At 41.6% G+C, this 15,124-nt stretch overlaps 3 protein-coding genes across 3 annotated transcripts; 1 reads left to right on the forward strand and 2 right to left on the reverse strand.

The window, feature by feature from the left end:
- Positions 1-283: 283 nt before the first annotated feature.
- On the forward strand, positions 284-4,529 carry pop4 (POP4 homolog, ribonuclease P/MRP subunit). Its single transcript, XM_029497744.1, has 7 exons — positions 284-425; positions 599-654; positions 1,433-1,665; positions 1,761-1,838; positions 1,934-1,995; positions 2,629-2,730; positions 3,764-4,529. Exons 1-7 carry the CDS (start codon positions 419-421, stop codon positions 3,898-3,900), a joined length of 675 nt encoding a protein of 224 aa, XP_029353604.1. The 5' UTR covers positions 284-418; the 3' UTR covers positions 3,901-4,529.
- Positions 4,530-7,373: 2,844 nt separating this feature from the next.
- LOC115040743 (high choriolytic enzyme 1-like) lies at positions 7,374-9,840 on the reverse strand. The gene is made up of 7 exons (XM_029497745.1): positions 9,748-9,840; positions 9,214-9,271; positions 8,952-9,107; positions 8,417-8,537; positions 8,148-8,326; positions 7,754-7,835; positions 7,374-7,628 (listed from the first exon to the last, which is right to left on the reverse strand). The coding sequence occupies exons 1-7, from the start codon at positions 9,823-9,825 to the stop codon at positions 7,421-7,423; spliced, it is 882 nt and encodes a 293-aa protein (XP_029353605.1). The 5' UTR covers positions 9,826-9,840; the 3' UTR covers positions 7,374-7,420.
- Positions 9,841-10,584: 744 nt separating this feature from the next.
- LOC115040740 (low choriolytic enzyme-like) lies at positions 10,585-14,756 on the reverse strand. The gene is made up of 10 exons (XM_029497740.1): positions 14,675-14,756; positions 14,199-14,229; positions 14,033-14,098; positions 13,706-13,858; positions 13,372-13,489; positions 13,053-13,231; positions 12,734-12,815; positions 11,262-11,386; positions 11,077-11,140; positions 10,585-10,812 (listed from the first exon to the last, which is right to left on the reverse strand). The coding sequence occupies exons 1-9, from the start codon at positions 14,735-14,737 to the stop codon at positions 11,085-11,087; spliced, it is 873 nt and encodes a 290-aa protein (XP_029353600.1). The 5' UTR covers positions 14,738-14,756; the 3' UTR covers positions 10,585-10,812; positions 11,077-11,084.
- Positions 14,757-15,124: the final 368 nt, after the last annotated feature.

A 15,124-nucleotide genomic window follows, 5' to 3' on the forward strand; every position in this document is an offset into this window, starting at 1 on the left:
GAGTTGAATTAAGATTAGTTACACCTTACATTTAATTAGCTTGTAAAAAAAAATTGTGAAGATTTTGAATAAATATTTAACTCACATACAACGTTGTTGATTTTTTTATTTATTTATTTATTTATTCCTCAGTAGGACATCAGGTTAAAATGTGTTCTCTGTCTTTTCCCATGCTGTGAATGATCCAATCTGTCTGAGATCTTCGGTTCGTGCTGCAGACTGCAGATGGCAGCAGCAGCTCTCCGGTGCGCCGGAGCGCTTCAGAAGAAGACGCAGACGGAGGAAGTGACTCTGACCGGCCCTTCGTCCCACCGGCTGCCCGGACAAACCCTCCGGGACGTGTGTCTCCTCTGTGATCGCATGTGGATCCGAAGCTACAGGACCAGACTTCAGGGCGCTTTTTTCTGGGAAGAAGAAAATGGACGGTGAGTTTGACTTTCCAACAAAGACAAAGCAGGGAGATCCGGTGAAGGTGTATTATGAAGTGTCGGTGTGTTTAACTCTCACCTGTGATGTGTCTGTCTCTGGATCAGTTTTTTTTTTTTTTTTTTTTTTTTTTTGGTGGGGGGATTTACAGGCTTTTCTGTACTTTTCGCAGAAGCTGTTGTTCGAGCCCGACTTCCCCTAGAGCTGGCGAAAGATGTCGGTGTGGAGGTGAGCAGACACTGTGACCTGTGTTAGTCTGATAACACCAACACACAACACAATCAGATCAACTCAGAGCACAATCAAGGCACTTTGCATGGACCAACACACAACACACAACACAATCAGATCAACTCAGAGCACAATCAAGGCACTTTGCATGGACCAACACACAACACACAACACAATCAGATCAACTCAGAGCACAATCAAGGCACTTTGCATGGACCAACACACAACACACAACACAATCAGATCAACTCAGAGCACAATCAAGGCACTTTGCATGGACCAACACACAACACACAACACACAACACAATCAGATCAACTCAGAGCACAATCAAGGCAACTTTGCATGGACCAACACACAACACATGACCAAACACTCAGTCACAGTGTGATGAGAAACAACTTCCTTTAAGAGAGAGAAACCTCAGACAGGACCAGACATCTGTCTTCACCGCTTTGGCTGAGAAAGAGGAGAGGTAAAAGAGGAAAAGGAGCACAAAGACATCCAGCGTATAACGTATAAAAATCTTAATGACCGAGCTCCATCCCATCTCAGAGAGCTCACAGTTCCTCATTATCCCAGGAGGTCACTTCACTGTCTGGATGGAGGTTTATTTGCGGTTCGTAGAGTCTCTAAGAGTAAATCAGGATGCAGATCTTTCAACTCCCAGTATCACTACACTAGAAGCCGGGTCCCATTGTTACTTCTGCTTAAAAACACTGTTTAATGAGTCGTTTGAATCCTCATACTGGATGTTTGTTTCTCAATGTCTCAGTCTCAGAGCAGCTTTAAGGCAGAGGCCTTCACGCGGGCCTTCCTGAAGAACAGCATTAAGCAGAGCACAGGTGATGATCTGAAAGGCATGTTGAGCCACAAGGCTGTGGTTCTAGGCTACTGCAAGCCCAAGAAGGACAAACAGAGCAAACGCAACAGAAAGAGAGCAACCGGCCTCGATGCTCGCCAGAAGAGGGTTCTGAAGGTCTTCCAGATCAAGGCTGAGCACCAGAGGTCAGTCAGCAATCTGAGCATGAAATGTGTCTCATCCACCCAGTTTCTCTGCACACGTGAATGTTTGTCATTTTATGGCTGTATTATTCTTGTAGATATGAACTATTTCTGCCTCTGCATGAACTCTGGAGACAGTACATCATAGATCTGTGCTGCGGCCTGAAGTCAACTTGGTAAGCCAGATTCAGCAGATATGAACAAAGACTCATCTCTTTTACTGAAACACCTGTGATGCATGTTCAGTCTAATGAAGCTGTGGTGTTTACAGCAATCCGCAGTTTGTGCAGCAGAAACTCCTGAAAGCTGATTTCCACGGAGCCATTATCACAGGTTGGGTTTTATTTTCAACAAACTGTTCCTCCTCACACAGCTACACTTCTCAGCTTAAGTATGTCATAGATGTTACTTCAAATTTAGTGTTCATCACCATTTCTTATTGGTTTAATCAATTGTTCACTTTGTAATGGTTATGTGTTTTTTGAGAAGAGCCCCGTAATCGTTTATATTCAAATATATTGGAAAGTGAAATCATTGGGATAAATGAGATGCAGATGTTCTTTGGCCTAGATTGAGCATTTTTCTCTACAAAGCACACTTCGGAAATAAATCCTTAGTCCGATGCTCAATAATTTGAATTAATCTTAATATTTTTTTTCTTGATGCTGCCAATTCCACTTCAAGAAAAGAAGGATAGCCTATCATTGCGCACTTTTTTTAATTTGAACTCCAACTCCAGTAAGCTTTTTGAAAATGTATCAATACCAATACCACCTTTTGGTCCTCCTTAGTGTCGGATCGAATTGAAAATCAGTGGCAGTGCATCATTAGTGTTAGCGTGAAGGCGAATATATGTGCAGCGTCAGCAACTTACTGACTACTGTGAGCACAAACAGTGTCATACTAACCTCTTTATGTTTTTATTTTGTTTTTTCTTTTTTGGATTATTTTTTTCCCTTTTCAAAGTGGTCCGGTCCAAATGTCCGTCATACGTGGGGATGACAGGGATTCTGGTCCAGGAATTCAAACATATCTTCAAAATCATCACCAAGGAGGACAAAATGAAAGGTCAGTTAGCATCACCTGTGGTTTACGATTCAACATTAATGATTCTTAGTTTGTTTTTGTTTTTTTTTCATCCTTATTTGGCACTGCCATGGTAGCAACCAGTACAAAATCAAGTACCTGTCCTTGGCAGGTCGAAAAACATTGATACTGCTCAAAGACAATAAGTACCACTAAAACAGCTAATGTGGTATGCAACATGTAAGGAATGAAACTGAATAAAATAATGTATTCAAGTATTCAGGATATGTTCTATTGGTAGAAGGCTGCATTAGATTTTTCTTTAAAGATATTTTAAACTGTAAAAAGACCCTATGACTAAGCTGCAATGACAATAAAGACTTTATCTCTATTAGCTTGGCTGTTTAAAGAGGAAGTCGTGCTAATCCTTTTCCATACTCACAGAACTAATCAGTTCTAATACAAGGAAAAGTGAATGAGGCTTCAGTGTTTTTCATGCTCTGCATATGTAGCTATTATTTTAGCAAAATTGTTTAGAAATGTGAGTGGAGAGTTATGTAACTCCATTTGTGTTTGTATGACTTACTCATGCTCAAAGATCTCTACACGTGTACATGCTCTTTGACAGAAAACTGTCTCTGAGTGGTAAATATTTTTCCACGAACTGGTTACAATGATAGCTGAAGACAGAGTGGACAGCTAAACTCGATGTTGTATGATAAATTGTTAATGTTCAACAGATCCGCAAGTCTAAGAGTAAGGTTATGTAACATAAAGCAGAAGCTACAGTTTTACCTGATGACTAGTCATGCTAAGGCTGAGGCTGAAATCCTGAGGTGCGTGCGAGGATGTCAGAACTCCCAAAGGAGCAGTTAACAGTGATGGCTCCTGTCACTGAGGCCAGCTTCTGTATTTGCACTCTTGTTTGTAAAATAATGTTTAAGACACACACAGTGAGATAGCTACAATAATGACCTCTTATCTACAGGTTGTGGGTGTTTGGTCTGTGTAAATGTGAATGTTGTCATGAATTTAAAAGGTTGTCCTCTCTCTCCCTGTTCTTGGTGTGCTACAGTGATCCCAAAGAGGGGCAGTGTATTTTCAGTGGAGATCAATGGTTTCGTCTCTCACATCTATGGAAGCAGGTTTGAGCAACGAGCCAGTGAGCGTTCTGCTAAGAAGTTTAAAATGAGAGGATCCATTGACTTGTGATGGCACTGAATACGAGTAGAGTGCCACAACATCATCACCACATTACTGCTCTTCACTGGCAGTGAGGAAGAACTGCAACCTCAAAACAACAAGTCTGAATCTACCTGCCCAGTAAAAACTCAACAAGTCAGTTTGTAACAAAGACCTTATCAAACTGCACTAAAGGAAATGTTGGATGCACTGTTCCAAAAAACTCAAGTAGCATAGCTTTGACTTGTAATCCTGATATTTCTATGATCTGCCTGTTTTACACAATGGGCAGTAATTGGAGCTGCTTCTGTGTGTTGTCACCGGGCCTTGGTTAAAAATCTGGTGCAGTGGCTACCTTTTCATGAAGCTGTGGGCCACTGTAAATGCTTTTGATTTTCTGTGTGAGAGAGGTAATATCCACTCTGTTTCATCAAGGTGCTGGATGAGACTCTGTTCCATAAAACGTCACACTAACTGAAGTTTGATTACACATTTCTGGATTCAGAAGTTCTAAAACTGTTTCTCCTCCTTAAAAAGGAATCTCTGAGGAGTTTTTCTAATATTGGGTATTTTTGAAAACATTGTCACAGCCAATAAAAAAGACATTTTAAGTCTTACCCAGAACATAAGAAATAAAAAGATTTTTTTTTTAGCTCATAGAGGGTGGAGGTGTCTATTTGACAAGAACAATGAGTTGAAGTTTTAGTATTTATATACATTTTCTTTATTTATTCCCAAAAATTTATTGAACTGTAAAATTCAGAGATAAGTGTACAGGGGTGATAGGACTTACTGTCCTATGAGAGAACATGTGGAGCCAAATGGTGTGTTAACTCAATGCACCAGAGGTGGACAGAGTACACAACTTCACTACTTGAGTAAAGGTACAGATACTCCTTGTCAGATATTACTCCAATACAAGTAAAAGTAGCTTTGTCAAAATGCTTCAAATACTTAAGTAAAAGTATATTAAAAAAAAAAACCTCAGGAAATACAAGAAAGGAAAGTAGCTTTATTATCATTATACAACACACTGATGTGATTCTGCTACAGACATGTTTATAGCTCAACAATACCCTCAGTTAAAGAGGCCCTACAAGAACCGGTCCTGGAGGGATCTGGTCCAGTCCAGAGGTCTCCAGCTCCGGTACTGTCCTGCAGGTTTTAGATGTTTCCTGCTCCAACACACCTGATTCAAATGATCAGCTCCTCATCAAGCTCTGCTGAAGTCTGATCAGGAGTCAGAGGAGGAGGAGACCTCTGGTCTAATCTCTAATCTGTAGTCTGTACAAAACATATTTTATGGACACAATAAACAGTCTCAAACTGTCGGGGGGGTCTCTGCTGGTTGTGCTGTGTGTTACCTTGATTAACAGACTGTCTTGTGTCCTCCTTTTATGATCGTACTTCTTGTAATAGATTCAGGATGACGGCAAAAATGGAGGCAAGAATTAGTGAGTTAGAGTCGCGGCTCCACACTTTAGCTAGCTCAGTTTATGCTAGTGTAGCTAGCTATAAAGCTAACTCTGTTTCACCTTAGCTTGGCTCGTTGACGCTGGTAACCATGGTAACTAGCAGTCTGGGCTAAGAGGAGAGGCGGAGTTGAACACATGGACCGTCTTTATTCAGCTGTTTACTTCAACATCACAACACAGGACCTTTAGGAGTTTCATCACACTGACTATAAAGCTTACAGCGGCTACAGCTGGAGTTACTTCTCACACAGTTCACCTTAGCGAGGGACAAACACACAACATGACAACGTGCTGACTACGTCACACATTACCCACAAGCCCCCCTGCTTAAAGGGGAATGCTCAGGTCACACTGCTCAGCGGCCATTAGACAAGTGAACGAGAGACTCAGAACAGAAGACCCAGATCCCCTAAAGTGGAGCTGTGTGGACATTAACCAGCTGTTTTAGCACAATATCTCATTTGCCACAAGTGTCAACATACATTTCAATTTAGTTCCCCATTGCTGAGCCTGTTTTGTGTTTGTAAACCTTTCATCATCTAATCTCTACAAAAACAAGCTGTGTGTCTGTCTTGTTGGGAAGTAAAGCACACTGCAGTGTGAAGGTGAGGCAGCATGTCTCTGTGTGTCTTATTTCCCTCAGGATAAATAAAGTATATATCTATCATATACATCATAGTTATAACAAAAAATGTATTAAAGAAAATATATATTTCTGTTTCCCAGTTTGGGATGTAAATGAAAAAATACAGATGGAGGCTGCTGATCTACCGGTGGCGTAGTGGTTTGATTCCCAGGAGGGGCAGAGAGGGACTGGGCCAGTAGGTTGATGGTGAACAGACCTGATGCGGTTCAACTTGCCCCCCTTGGTTACTGTTGCTATGCCAGGATGTTCTCTGTTGTCTGATGTCCGCTCAGCATCGGTCCAGTGATCAGAAAGGAAGAGAATAGGAAAATAAAGAGTTAAGAAAGTTGCTGTGCAAATATAAAAAAAAAAAATGTTATGACGGTGAAGCTGGGAGGAGAAACAGAGCAAGGTAAGAAACAGCGCAGTTAGCTTGTAACGTAAGCTAACTGACCAGCTCTAATGCTAACGTCCATTAGCCTAGCTTGTATTAAAGCCCGACACAAAACGTTATCTTTGACAGAAACAGCTGAGTTTGGTAGCTCCATCAGAAAGGAAGAGACAGAGAGGAGAGGGCTCCAGCTGCATTACTCGTTGTTAAGGTTTTTTTTTTTTTGTGCAGAAAGACAGACCTGTATTCAGCTGTGAGTGATGAGGAGTTGGACCGTGTTGTTGTCAGTGATGTCCACAGAAGACATCCAAACTCTGGATACAAGCTAATGTGTGTTCAGGTGATAATATGACCAAGATGTATAATGAAGAAGGAGCCGATCCTTATGGAGAATAATCCAGGTAGGATGAGGATTATACATCGTGGCCATATTCTCACCTGGAACACACACAGTGCTGGACAGTTGTGCCTGTGTCTGTGAGCATCTGGGCTGTTAAAATACTGGCTGGCTGATGAATGGAGAGGAGCTTCAACTGGGAAGACCGGGTGCAGGAGATTGTGACTGATGAGGGGAGTGAGTTTGGGTAAAGGGTGACAATAACCTGATATAAACACCTTCACAGCTGAGTTTGCAGAGAGTGTGCTGAAGAACTTCTGACGTTTTTATTTGAAATGCTCAATGAAAAGTTGACTCATCCACTCTCAGAGGCACTGAATCTCTCATAGCTGGAATTCTAGGAATTTCATCCTACATTTATGCTACAGGATTGGTTTATTCTGTTATTTTAGGAAAATGGTTAAAAGAAGGTTATCACTTCATTTGCCCTTCTAATGTATTAGCTTGGTTTAGTTAACTGTGCAGGAAACAAAAAGCATAGAAAGACGATGGAGACAGATTCCTGTTTCAGAGTAGCTTTATTGCAGGTAATTGCTGTTGTGATGAGTTCAGCTCTGCAGTGTCTGTTCTTGAGCAGACCACAGGAGACAGTGTTTCCTCTGTGCTGTCTGTCAGCACATCTGGACAGGCGTCCTCTGTAACAGTCAACAGCACAGAGTCCATTAGGCAAAAGCTGAGTTCAACACAAACTCTAGACATGCACTATAGGCTGGTGTGTAAATACGCTGATATTGGCAACACTCACAGCAACCGTACAGCGTGTTGAGCCTGGCGATGTCATTGCGGCTCATCTCCTTGGCATTGCCGAAGGACACGTTGGCGTTAGGGATGGGGAGCATGGTGGGCTGGTTGTTCTTGGAGAAGGCATACCTACAACATGGCACAGGCAGTCAGACTGAACTATTGCACATCCTTAATGCTACACACACACACACACACACACACACACACACACACAAACACTGCAGGGCTGACATGCAGCCAGTTGTTCTCACTTGTGATACTGCATGACGGAGTTGTAATCATAGGGAGTGCCCTGGTTCAGTGTGGCGATCTTCCTGAAGTTGTGCTCCATTCCTAAAAGAAATGATGCAGACGAAGTCACTCTTTGTTTGAACTGAATGGAACATGTATATTTGGACAGAGGAGCTGCTCCATGGTTTGGTCCTGATGTCGTAAGGTTCTACTTTAAGTGGGATCAGAGTTGAGCCAAGTTCTGCATCAATGTTGTACAGGTGCTTTGTGGCCATCATTTCTTCTCTGAAGACATTAATTGTGTCTTGTGAGAAGGTGTTAACCTGCTCTTTTCAAGGACTGTAGACTTTTTACAACAGCTTCAAAGTTTCAGCCTTTTTGCTCTAAATGTGGAATGATAAAGAACTCCTTTACCAGACTGGACATTTTGCAGCAGAACTCTGATGTGGTTGTCCCTGTCAGAGCGGGTCTGTTCGTGGTTGAATCCCAGGGCGTGGAGCAGCTCATGCTGAACTGTGCCATGGTAAAGGCATCCACGACGGGCCAGAGACACCACCTGCTTCCCACCACGACGGCCGACGAAAGAGTAGCAGCTGGATAAGAGGAGACAGAAGGTGAAGAACGCTGAAGTCTGAGTACAGCTTCCGTCTCAGATGATTTGTTTCTGTCCCCTTTTTTTTTACCCATTCTGTGACTCAATGCTCAGCCAGTCACGGTCACTGCTTCTGCTGGGCCTGAAGCGGATGCAGGAGAATGAGGAGAAGGACTCCAGTCCACGGGTGATGATGGCCTTCTCCCGGGAGGCTGCATGACCACACCACTCAACAATTAAGGTGCATGGCCTGACACATGAAAATCTGACTGCATAATCCTGGCAATTCTGTGTCCACAGTATCTGACAAGTGGAGCAGTAGCTCCTCTAGAGAGTGCTGCATCATGGGATGTTTGTAGCCTTACTGATGGGTATTACACCAATTATGAAGGGTACGCTATATGTACTTATCTCTGGAGGATGTATAACATGCTGGTTCACTGATTTAATGGATATCTGGGTTTTACCTTTGAAACATTTGTCTCTCTCATTATTAATCACTCTTGTCATCATTCGTGTGATGCCGTTAAATAAACGGGTCTTATTTGGCAGAGAAGTTGCTACGTCAGCAGTGAAAACCTGCTATCTACAAACAGAGCACATCTGAGCCTCCACCTGACACTCACAGAAGTGACTGGCGATGTAATAAGGAATGTAGACTTTCCCGTCAGTGTATTTGCCCCACTTGCAGCCTCGGCTGGTGCAGGGGTCGGCATTTTTCTCCATTTCACTGTCAACAGCGATGTCTCCTTCAATCAGGATGGGATCATCGTTGGAGCGGACTAAAGCACATCACACAGCAGCAAGAAGAACTGTTAAAGTACCGCTGAAGACGATGAGAAAAAGAAGAGGAGGAAGAGCGACAGACTGCGGGAGGATCACACTCACTCAAATTGCTGTTGGCTCTCTCCAGAAGTTCAGAGACAGAAAGATCCTCTGAGTCCATCTCTGTTCAGTGACAACATCACAAGTTCACTTTTACACAAAAACACACAGCGCATGTCAGCACATTATGTCTGATAATGAGAGCGGATAACATACCTGTCTGCAGGTGGGAGAGACAAAACACACATTAGTCCGTAGAAACACAACATGAGCATACAACAAGTGCAGTATGAAGCAACCAGACCTCCTCAGATGGAAGTCTGACTGTTGCCACCACCAGGCTGAAAGATGAACCTTCAGCTCAGTAGAAGCTTGAGTATTGTGCAAGCCAAGAACATCAGTTTACAGTTCAAACACAAAGACTGAAGATGAAGGAACAACTTCTTCTTTCAAGGTCATTCCGTGTTGCTCTGCATCATTAATGAATCCAAACTGGACTGAGCTGACTTTAATCTCATGACAGAGTGTTTGGGAATGAATGGTGGTGGTGACTGGAGTGTATGAGTTATTCAAGCAGAGTCCCGGAGGTGGTCTTACCTCACTGTCGGCCCAGCAGTAGGCAGACAGGAGCAGCACAGCCAGAGCTGAGAACCTGAACACAGACATGAGAGCCATCCCAACGAACCTGCAGAACAGATGGGATCAGCTGCAGCTTTACTGACACAGGACAGAGATGGCTTGAATCCAGCGGAACTTACCTTGTGCTTCCTGTGTGGATGCATGCGTATGAGATTTCACTGCTGGCTTTTATAGACGCTCACCTCTGCTGGCCTGCCCAAATATGTTATCAGTCCCACAAAACCTGTGGAATCAGCTAAACTGGCAATCTGTCAGTCACATATCTTATAGACACATGCAGAGAAAAACACTTCTGTACCATTATCAGAGGCTTAAAAGGACACTTGTACTCTGAACATAGCTGGGTTGGTATTATTTTCTCTGTGTCACACATTCATACTTAAAGGGTTGAATCAATGGCTCTTTTCAAATGCAGTGGGGTTTATTTTGTTACCCAAACTCTATCTTGCATCTTTTCAAAATGTAAAAATGTGTGTGTGTGTGTGTGTGTGTGTGTGTGTGTGTGTGTGTGTGTGTGTGTGTGTGTGTGTGTGTGTGTGTGTGTGTGTGTGTGTGTGTGCGTGCACGTGCATGGACACATTTTGCTGGCCTGACTCTGGGATTCATAGCCAGCCTTATCACTCAGCAGCATGTGCTGAATTTGAGCACCTGTGTTTGTTTCCCCAGCAACTTTACGACGCCCTGTGCATGAAGGCCGATGGTGTGAAAGTTGCTGATTACATGCATAGGTTTCCACTCAGCTCTCCTTCTACATGAAGGTTCATCACGTTTTTGATTCAAACACATCAAGGAAAATGCCTGCACAAACATATTGCCTTTTTATTAATTTAATTCATCAAGCGTGCAAACATTTTTCCATGTGGATATAAATCTCTGATGAACTTAATGCTGAGTTTTTCATTTCAAAAGCAGAAACATTCATGGAGTCACATAAAAATTTTCATTTAAGCATCTTCATTAGGCTTTAGACTCATCTCTGGTTTTGCTGGTGAACAAAAAGCTGCATCAGCTCCTCTGGATTCCCTGTTTGAAAAAGAGGAAAGATTGAATTACTCAAAGAGTATGAATATGTGCACACACACACAAACATGCATAGAAAAATATACAAAAGTCTTGGGTTAGTGTGATTTTTTTTTTTTATCCAGTTTCAAACCAGATTCAAACTATGAGTGATGCATAATTAAATAAATGACAGATTATTGATATAATTGGAATAATAATTATAAATCATAAATAAAAGGTATGTTGTGGGGAACCATATTCCACAAATTATGTCAATCCACTTACTGTAATTTCTAAAGAAAAAGGTTTCTGGGCACTGGTTCTGGGTCAGGTCTGGAAAGAGTCGAATCTGCAATTTTTTTTTTTTTTTTCCCAAAACAAAGAAATTTGTAAAAGTTGCTTTTTAGTGTGGCAGAATATTGACATGTATTATAACCAGTGGCTGGTTTGTTGTATATAAAGATACATACTGCATCTATACAGGCGGTTCACCCGGAGGATATCAATAGGACTCATCTGCTCGGCCCTTCCAATGGCTACGTTGCCATCAGGGATGGGAAGGATGGTTGGCTGACGATTCCTGGAGAAAGCAAACCTGCGTAGAAACAGCTTGTTTCAATTATTTCAATCAGGATTTAGAACACATCATAGCATTGTTTACTCATGGAGAGATTTCTTAAATAACGCCATAGACCTGCTCTATATACGATTGATTTATAATACCTATGATTTGGCCCGATGAAAATAAATTTGATTTGATTTGACCTGGGGCAGCGTGGGAGAATAGTGGTTAGTGCTGGTGTTATTGGTTTGATTCCCAGGTCTGGGGCCTTTCTGTGTGCAGTTTGCATGTTCTCCCCGTGCTTGCGTGGGTACTCTGGTGTCCTCCCACCGTCCAAAGACATCATGTTTAGGTTCATTAGTGACTCTAAATTGTCCGCAAGTCTGAATGTGAGTGTGAGTGGTTGTTGGTCTCTGTCTGTCTCTGTGTGTTGGCCCTGTGATGGACTGGTGGCCTGTCCAGGGTGAACCCCACCCTCATTCAATGCCTGCTAGAGTTGGCTTGAGCATCTCCTGCGACCAAAAAATGGACAAGCACTCGAAGATGAATGATTTGACCTACAGTGCCAACCCAGTTTCACGATAAGTTTGAGCTGTGCATGAGTCGGCACCACCCATCCATCAACAGAAACCACAATTTGACTCCCCTTAGTCTGAAATCATTTAAGCATGGGTCAGTCAGAAAACACTTGATCAGACTGGAGCAGCTCCTAAACAGACTGCTCATAGCTCAGCTGTTTTTCTCTATCAGCTCCTGCTCCACCTACGAGCACTGACTGAACAGCATAGAGAGCCAATATGTCGCCTATAGGAACAAGGTGGAGACCAAGTAGATAGCTAAATACTCAAGGCTGGAATATAAATTATTCTGCATGTCTGATCAATCTGTGAACAGACATTAGATCATATACTTTCACCCCAATAACTTCACTATTGATAAAACGTTGCATGTGTATAGTGTGTTCACTCTGCCTTAATGATTGACGTTGAATGTTAACCATATTGAGAGGTTAATGGAGCACCGGACAGAAATTATTGAATTTGAGCAGATTCTAAATTCCAAAATTCATCTGAAACGAATGTTCTAATAGTTCATCTGAAGTTTTGGTCCTTTTTGGTACAAATTATGTTCTCACTAATTGTTTGCTCACTGGGAATGCAGAGGATAAACTTGAGTGTAGTTTGACCTGAGCCAAGCTTCAAATTACATGTTTAAACAGAACAGGTTTAAAGACTGTCTTTGCTTCTGTCTCTGAGTTGACTTAAGGAGAAGACATCATCCTGACCAATCCGCAGTGAAAGAATGAGCATGAAACAATATGCATACTGTTTACAAACCAAGAAGAGTAATCTATATTAAATAAGAGAAAATAGACACTACCTTCCATAATGCATGACAGAGTTGTAGTCATAGGGAGTGTTAAGATTCCTTGTTTGGATCTTCCTGAAGTTATGCTCCATTCCTGCAGGAGATTACATGTCTGTTAATATACTGCTAGTCAAACAGGTTAAATATGCAATTTGTGAAGAAGAGCTTCTAGATATGTCTGCATGAAAGTCATGAATGTTGCCAGCTACTATTTTACCCGCAAATAATAAGATACATTTTTTGTACAATTTTGACTTTCTGTTTTGGAAATGTGCTCCATTTACGTTCTAACTGCTTTTTTTTTTTTTTTTCATTTTTATAAACCACACACCAGGAATGACATTCTGCAGAAGAATGCGAACATGCTGGTCTCTGTCAGAACGGGTCTGCTCATGGTTGAAGCCCAGGGCATGGAGCACCTCATGTTGGATGATTGATCGAAAGATGCAGCCCTGGCGCTGTAAAGACAGTGTTTGGCCAGACCCACGACGCCCCACAAAAGAGAAACACCTGAAATAGAATACAGTCTTAGCAGCCTCTTAAGCCACACTGCTTTCAGTGAACAGGCACAAAAAGTACTCTGTCTGCTCTGAGTGTAAACGAGGTGTATATGCACGCCTGAATGTGTGAGCACGCTGTGTAAACCGTACCCCGAACGAGACTGGATGTCCAGAAAGTCCCTCTGTCTATTCAAGGGGGTGAAGCGAATGCAGGTGGAGCTTGCAAATGATCGCAGACCTTGGACGATGGTGTTTCTCTCTCTCTGGGCTGAACAGTTAACACAAATGTACATTTAGTGATTTCTTTGACTTTCAATGCAGTTGAAAAAAAAAAAATAGAATCTACAATCGCCGGTAATTTTTTTCACACAATTTCATTTTAAAAGGCTGGAAGCTTGAAATGAATTTCTCATTGCTGAGCTGAGCCTCTCAAAAGTTCCCATCAACAGTTGTCAGTGCATGTGTGTTGCATGATGAAACTCACAGTACTGGTTGGAGATCCGGTATGGCACATACACGTTGCCGTCCCTTGATTTAGGCCAAAGACAGCCCCGAAATGTGCAGGGATCCGCATTCTGGAAACCTGTTGGCACTGCGATGTCTCCAAACAACACAAGAGGGTCATCCAAGTTCTTCCCTGCAAAATAATACAAGTGTTTTCCTTTTCTTCAAATCTCAGTGTGATACCACATCAATGGTTCATTCTGAAAAGAAATCTCTCTGGTGTATTCTTTATGTGCAGTTTTTACTTTGTTCTATTTTTAAGCTTAGCTGACTTGGCTATATATATATGCAGTAGACACGCACATACCAACATTAACATTGGCCTTCTCTATCAGTGTAGAGACGCTCAATTCATCGTCCTCAATGCTGTTTCCTGTGGAGCAGCCAAAAGTCGTTAATTTTCAGCTTTATGATGTAAAACTTATAACTTCTGTAGATACCATTTTACTACATGAATAACATCCAAGTCTCACCGGAGTACTCATCAGTCTTTTTGACAGAAGCCTGTTATAAAACACATAACATAAAAAGTCAATGAAACAAGTTTCAGCAAATTTCAGGTTTTACTTGAAACTCTAAACTGTTCTGTAAAGGGAAGAAGAGAAGGTGTGATGTGAAGTAGTTTTTTTTTTTTTTTTTTTCTTGTTTGCAATTCTGGTGAAGATCAGCTTGTAATGCATGCAAAACAAATAGAAAATGAAAGCCGAAATCAGAATTTTCTTTTTGTAATTTGAAGCCAATTTTCTCAATAATTAAAAAGTCCCTCTGTTAATTCTGCAGTCAATTTCTTTTGAGTATTAAGTATTTCAAAAAATCTGAATAAGCAAAAGAAAAAAATCTGGATTTAGTATATTTGAGTCTATTGACACAGAAAATAATTGGATGATAAACAAATTGAAGTCAATTGAAGTGTTTTCCATGTTACTGTGAAGTGTCTACTGATACTTACATGTATAGTAAAACTGCAGACAGAGCAGAAGAATAGGCAGAGAGCAGTGATCTGGAGAATCATGGCTGTTCAGAGAATAGCAGCTTCTGAAAAAGAAGCAGAAGTGTTCAAACTTATATAGGTGAAACAAATTCTCATTCAAAACAACAAACTGCTCAACAGATCTGTTGACAAATACACCTGAACATGAAGTGGCGGTTAGTACTTACATAAGACTGTGGTATGTGTAACCAGTGGACTTCTGCTATTTGTCCCCAGATAGAAGCAAACTACACATTGCCCAAATGATTGAGATAAAAATGTCCAATTAATCAACTCATATGCCAAAACCTTTAGGATTAAATATGAAAAATACATCCTAGTGTAATGGGTGCAAAGACAATGTTTCATATTGTACATATCAATGACAGTTGCAAACCAAGATGCCTTGTTTTCACGACTGCAAAATGA

The sequence above is a fragment of the Echeneis naucrates genome, chromosome 3 (assembly GCF_900963305.1).
Source record: "Echeneis naucrates chromosome 3, fEcheNa1.1, whole genome shotgun sequence".
NCBI lineage: Eukaryota > Metazoa > Chordata > Actinopteri > Carangiformes > Echeneidae > Echeneis > Echeneis naucrates.

Excerpts from the sequence above, each read along its gene's own strand:
- pop4 (XM_029497744.1), top strand. Across the intron at positions 655-1,432 it reads CGAAAGATGTCGGTGTGGAG|TCTCAGAGCAGCTTTAAGGC; the intron begins GTGAGCAGACAC and ends TCAATGTCTCAG. Across the intron at positions 1,996-2,628 it reads CCACGGAGCCATTATCACAG|TGGTCCGGTCCAAATGTCCG; the intron begins GTTGGGTTTTAT and ends CCCTTTTCAAAG.
- LOC115040743 (XM_029497745.1), bottom strand. The coding sequence starts at position 9,825 with ATGGCTCTCATGTCTGTGTTCAGGTTCTCAGCTCTGGCTGTGCTGCTC. Across the intron at positions 7,836-8,147 it reads GCTGCAAAATGTCCAGTCTG|GAATGGAGCACAACTTCAGG; the intron begins GTAAAGGAGTTC and ends CATTTCTTTTAG. Across the intron at positions 7,629-7,753 it reads TCCGTCATGCAGTATCACAA|GTATGCCTTCTCCAAGAACA; the intron begins GTGAGAACAACT and ends GCCATGTTGTAG.
- LOC115040740 (XM_029497740.1), bottom strand. The coding sequence starts at position 14,737 with ATGATTCTCCAGATCACTGCTCTCTGCCTATTCTTCTGCTCTGTCTGC. Across the intron at positions 13,490-13,705 it reads CCGGATCTCCAACCAGTACT|CCCAGAGAGAGAGAAACACC; the intron begins GTGAGTTTCATC and ends TTAACTGTTCAG. Across the intron at positions 11,387-12,733 it reads TCTGTCATGCATTATGGAAG|GTTTGCTTTCTCCAGGAATC; the intron begins GTAGTGTCTATT and ends GTTTCTACGCAG.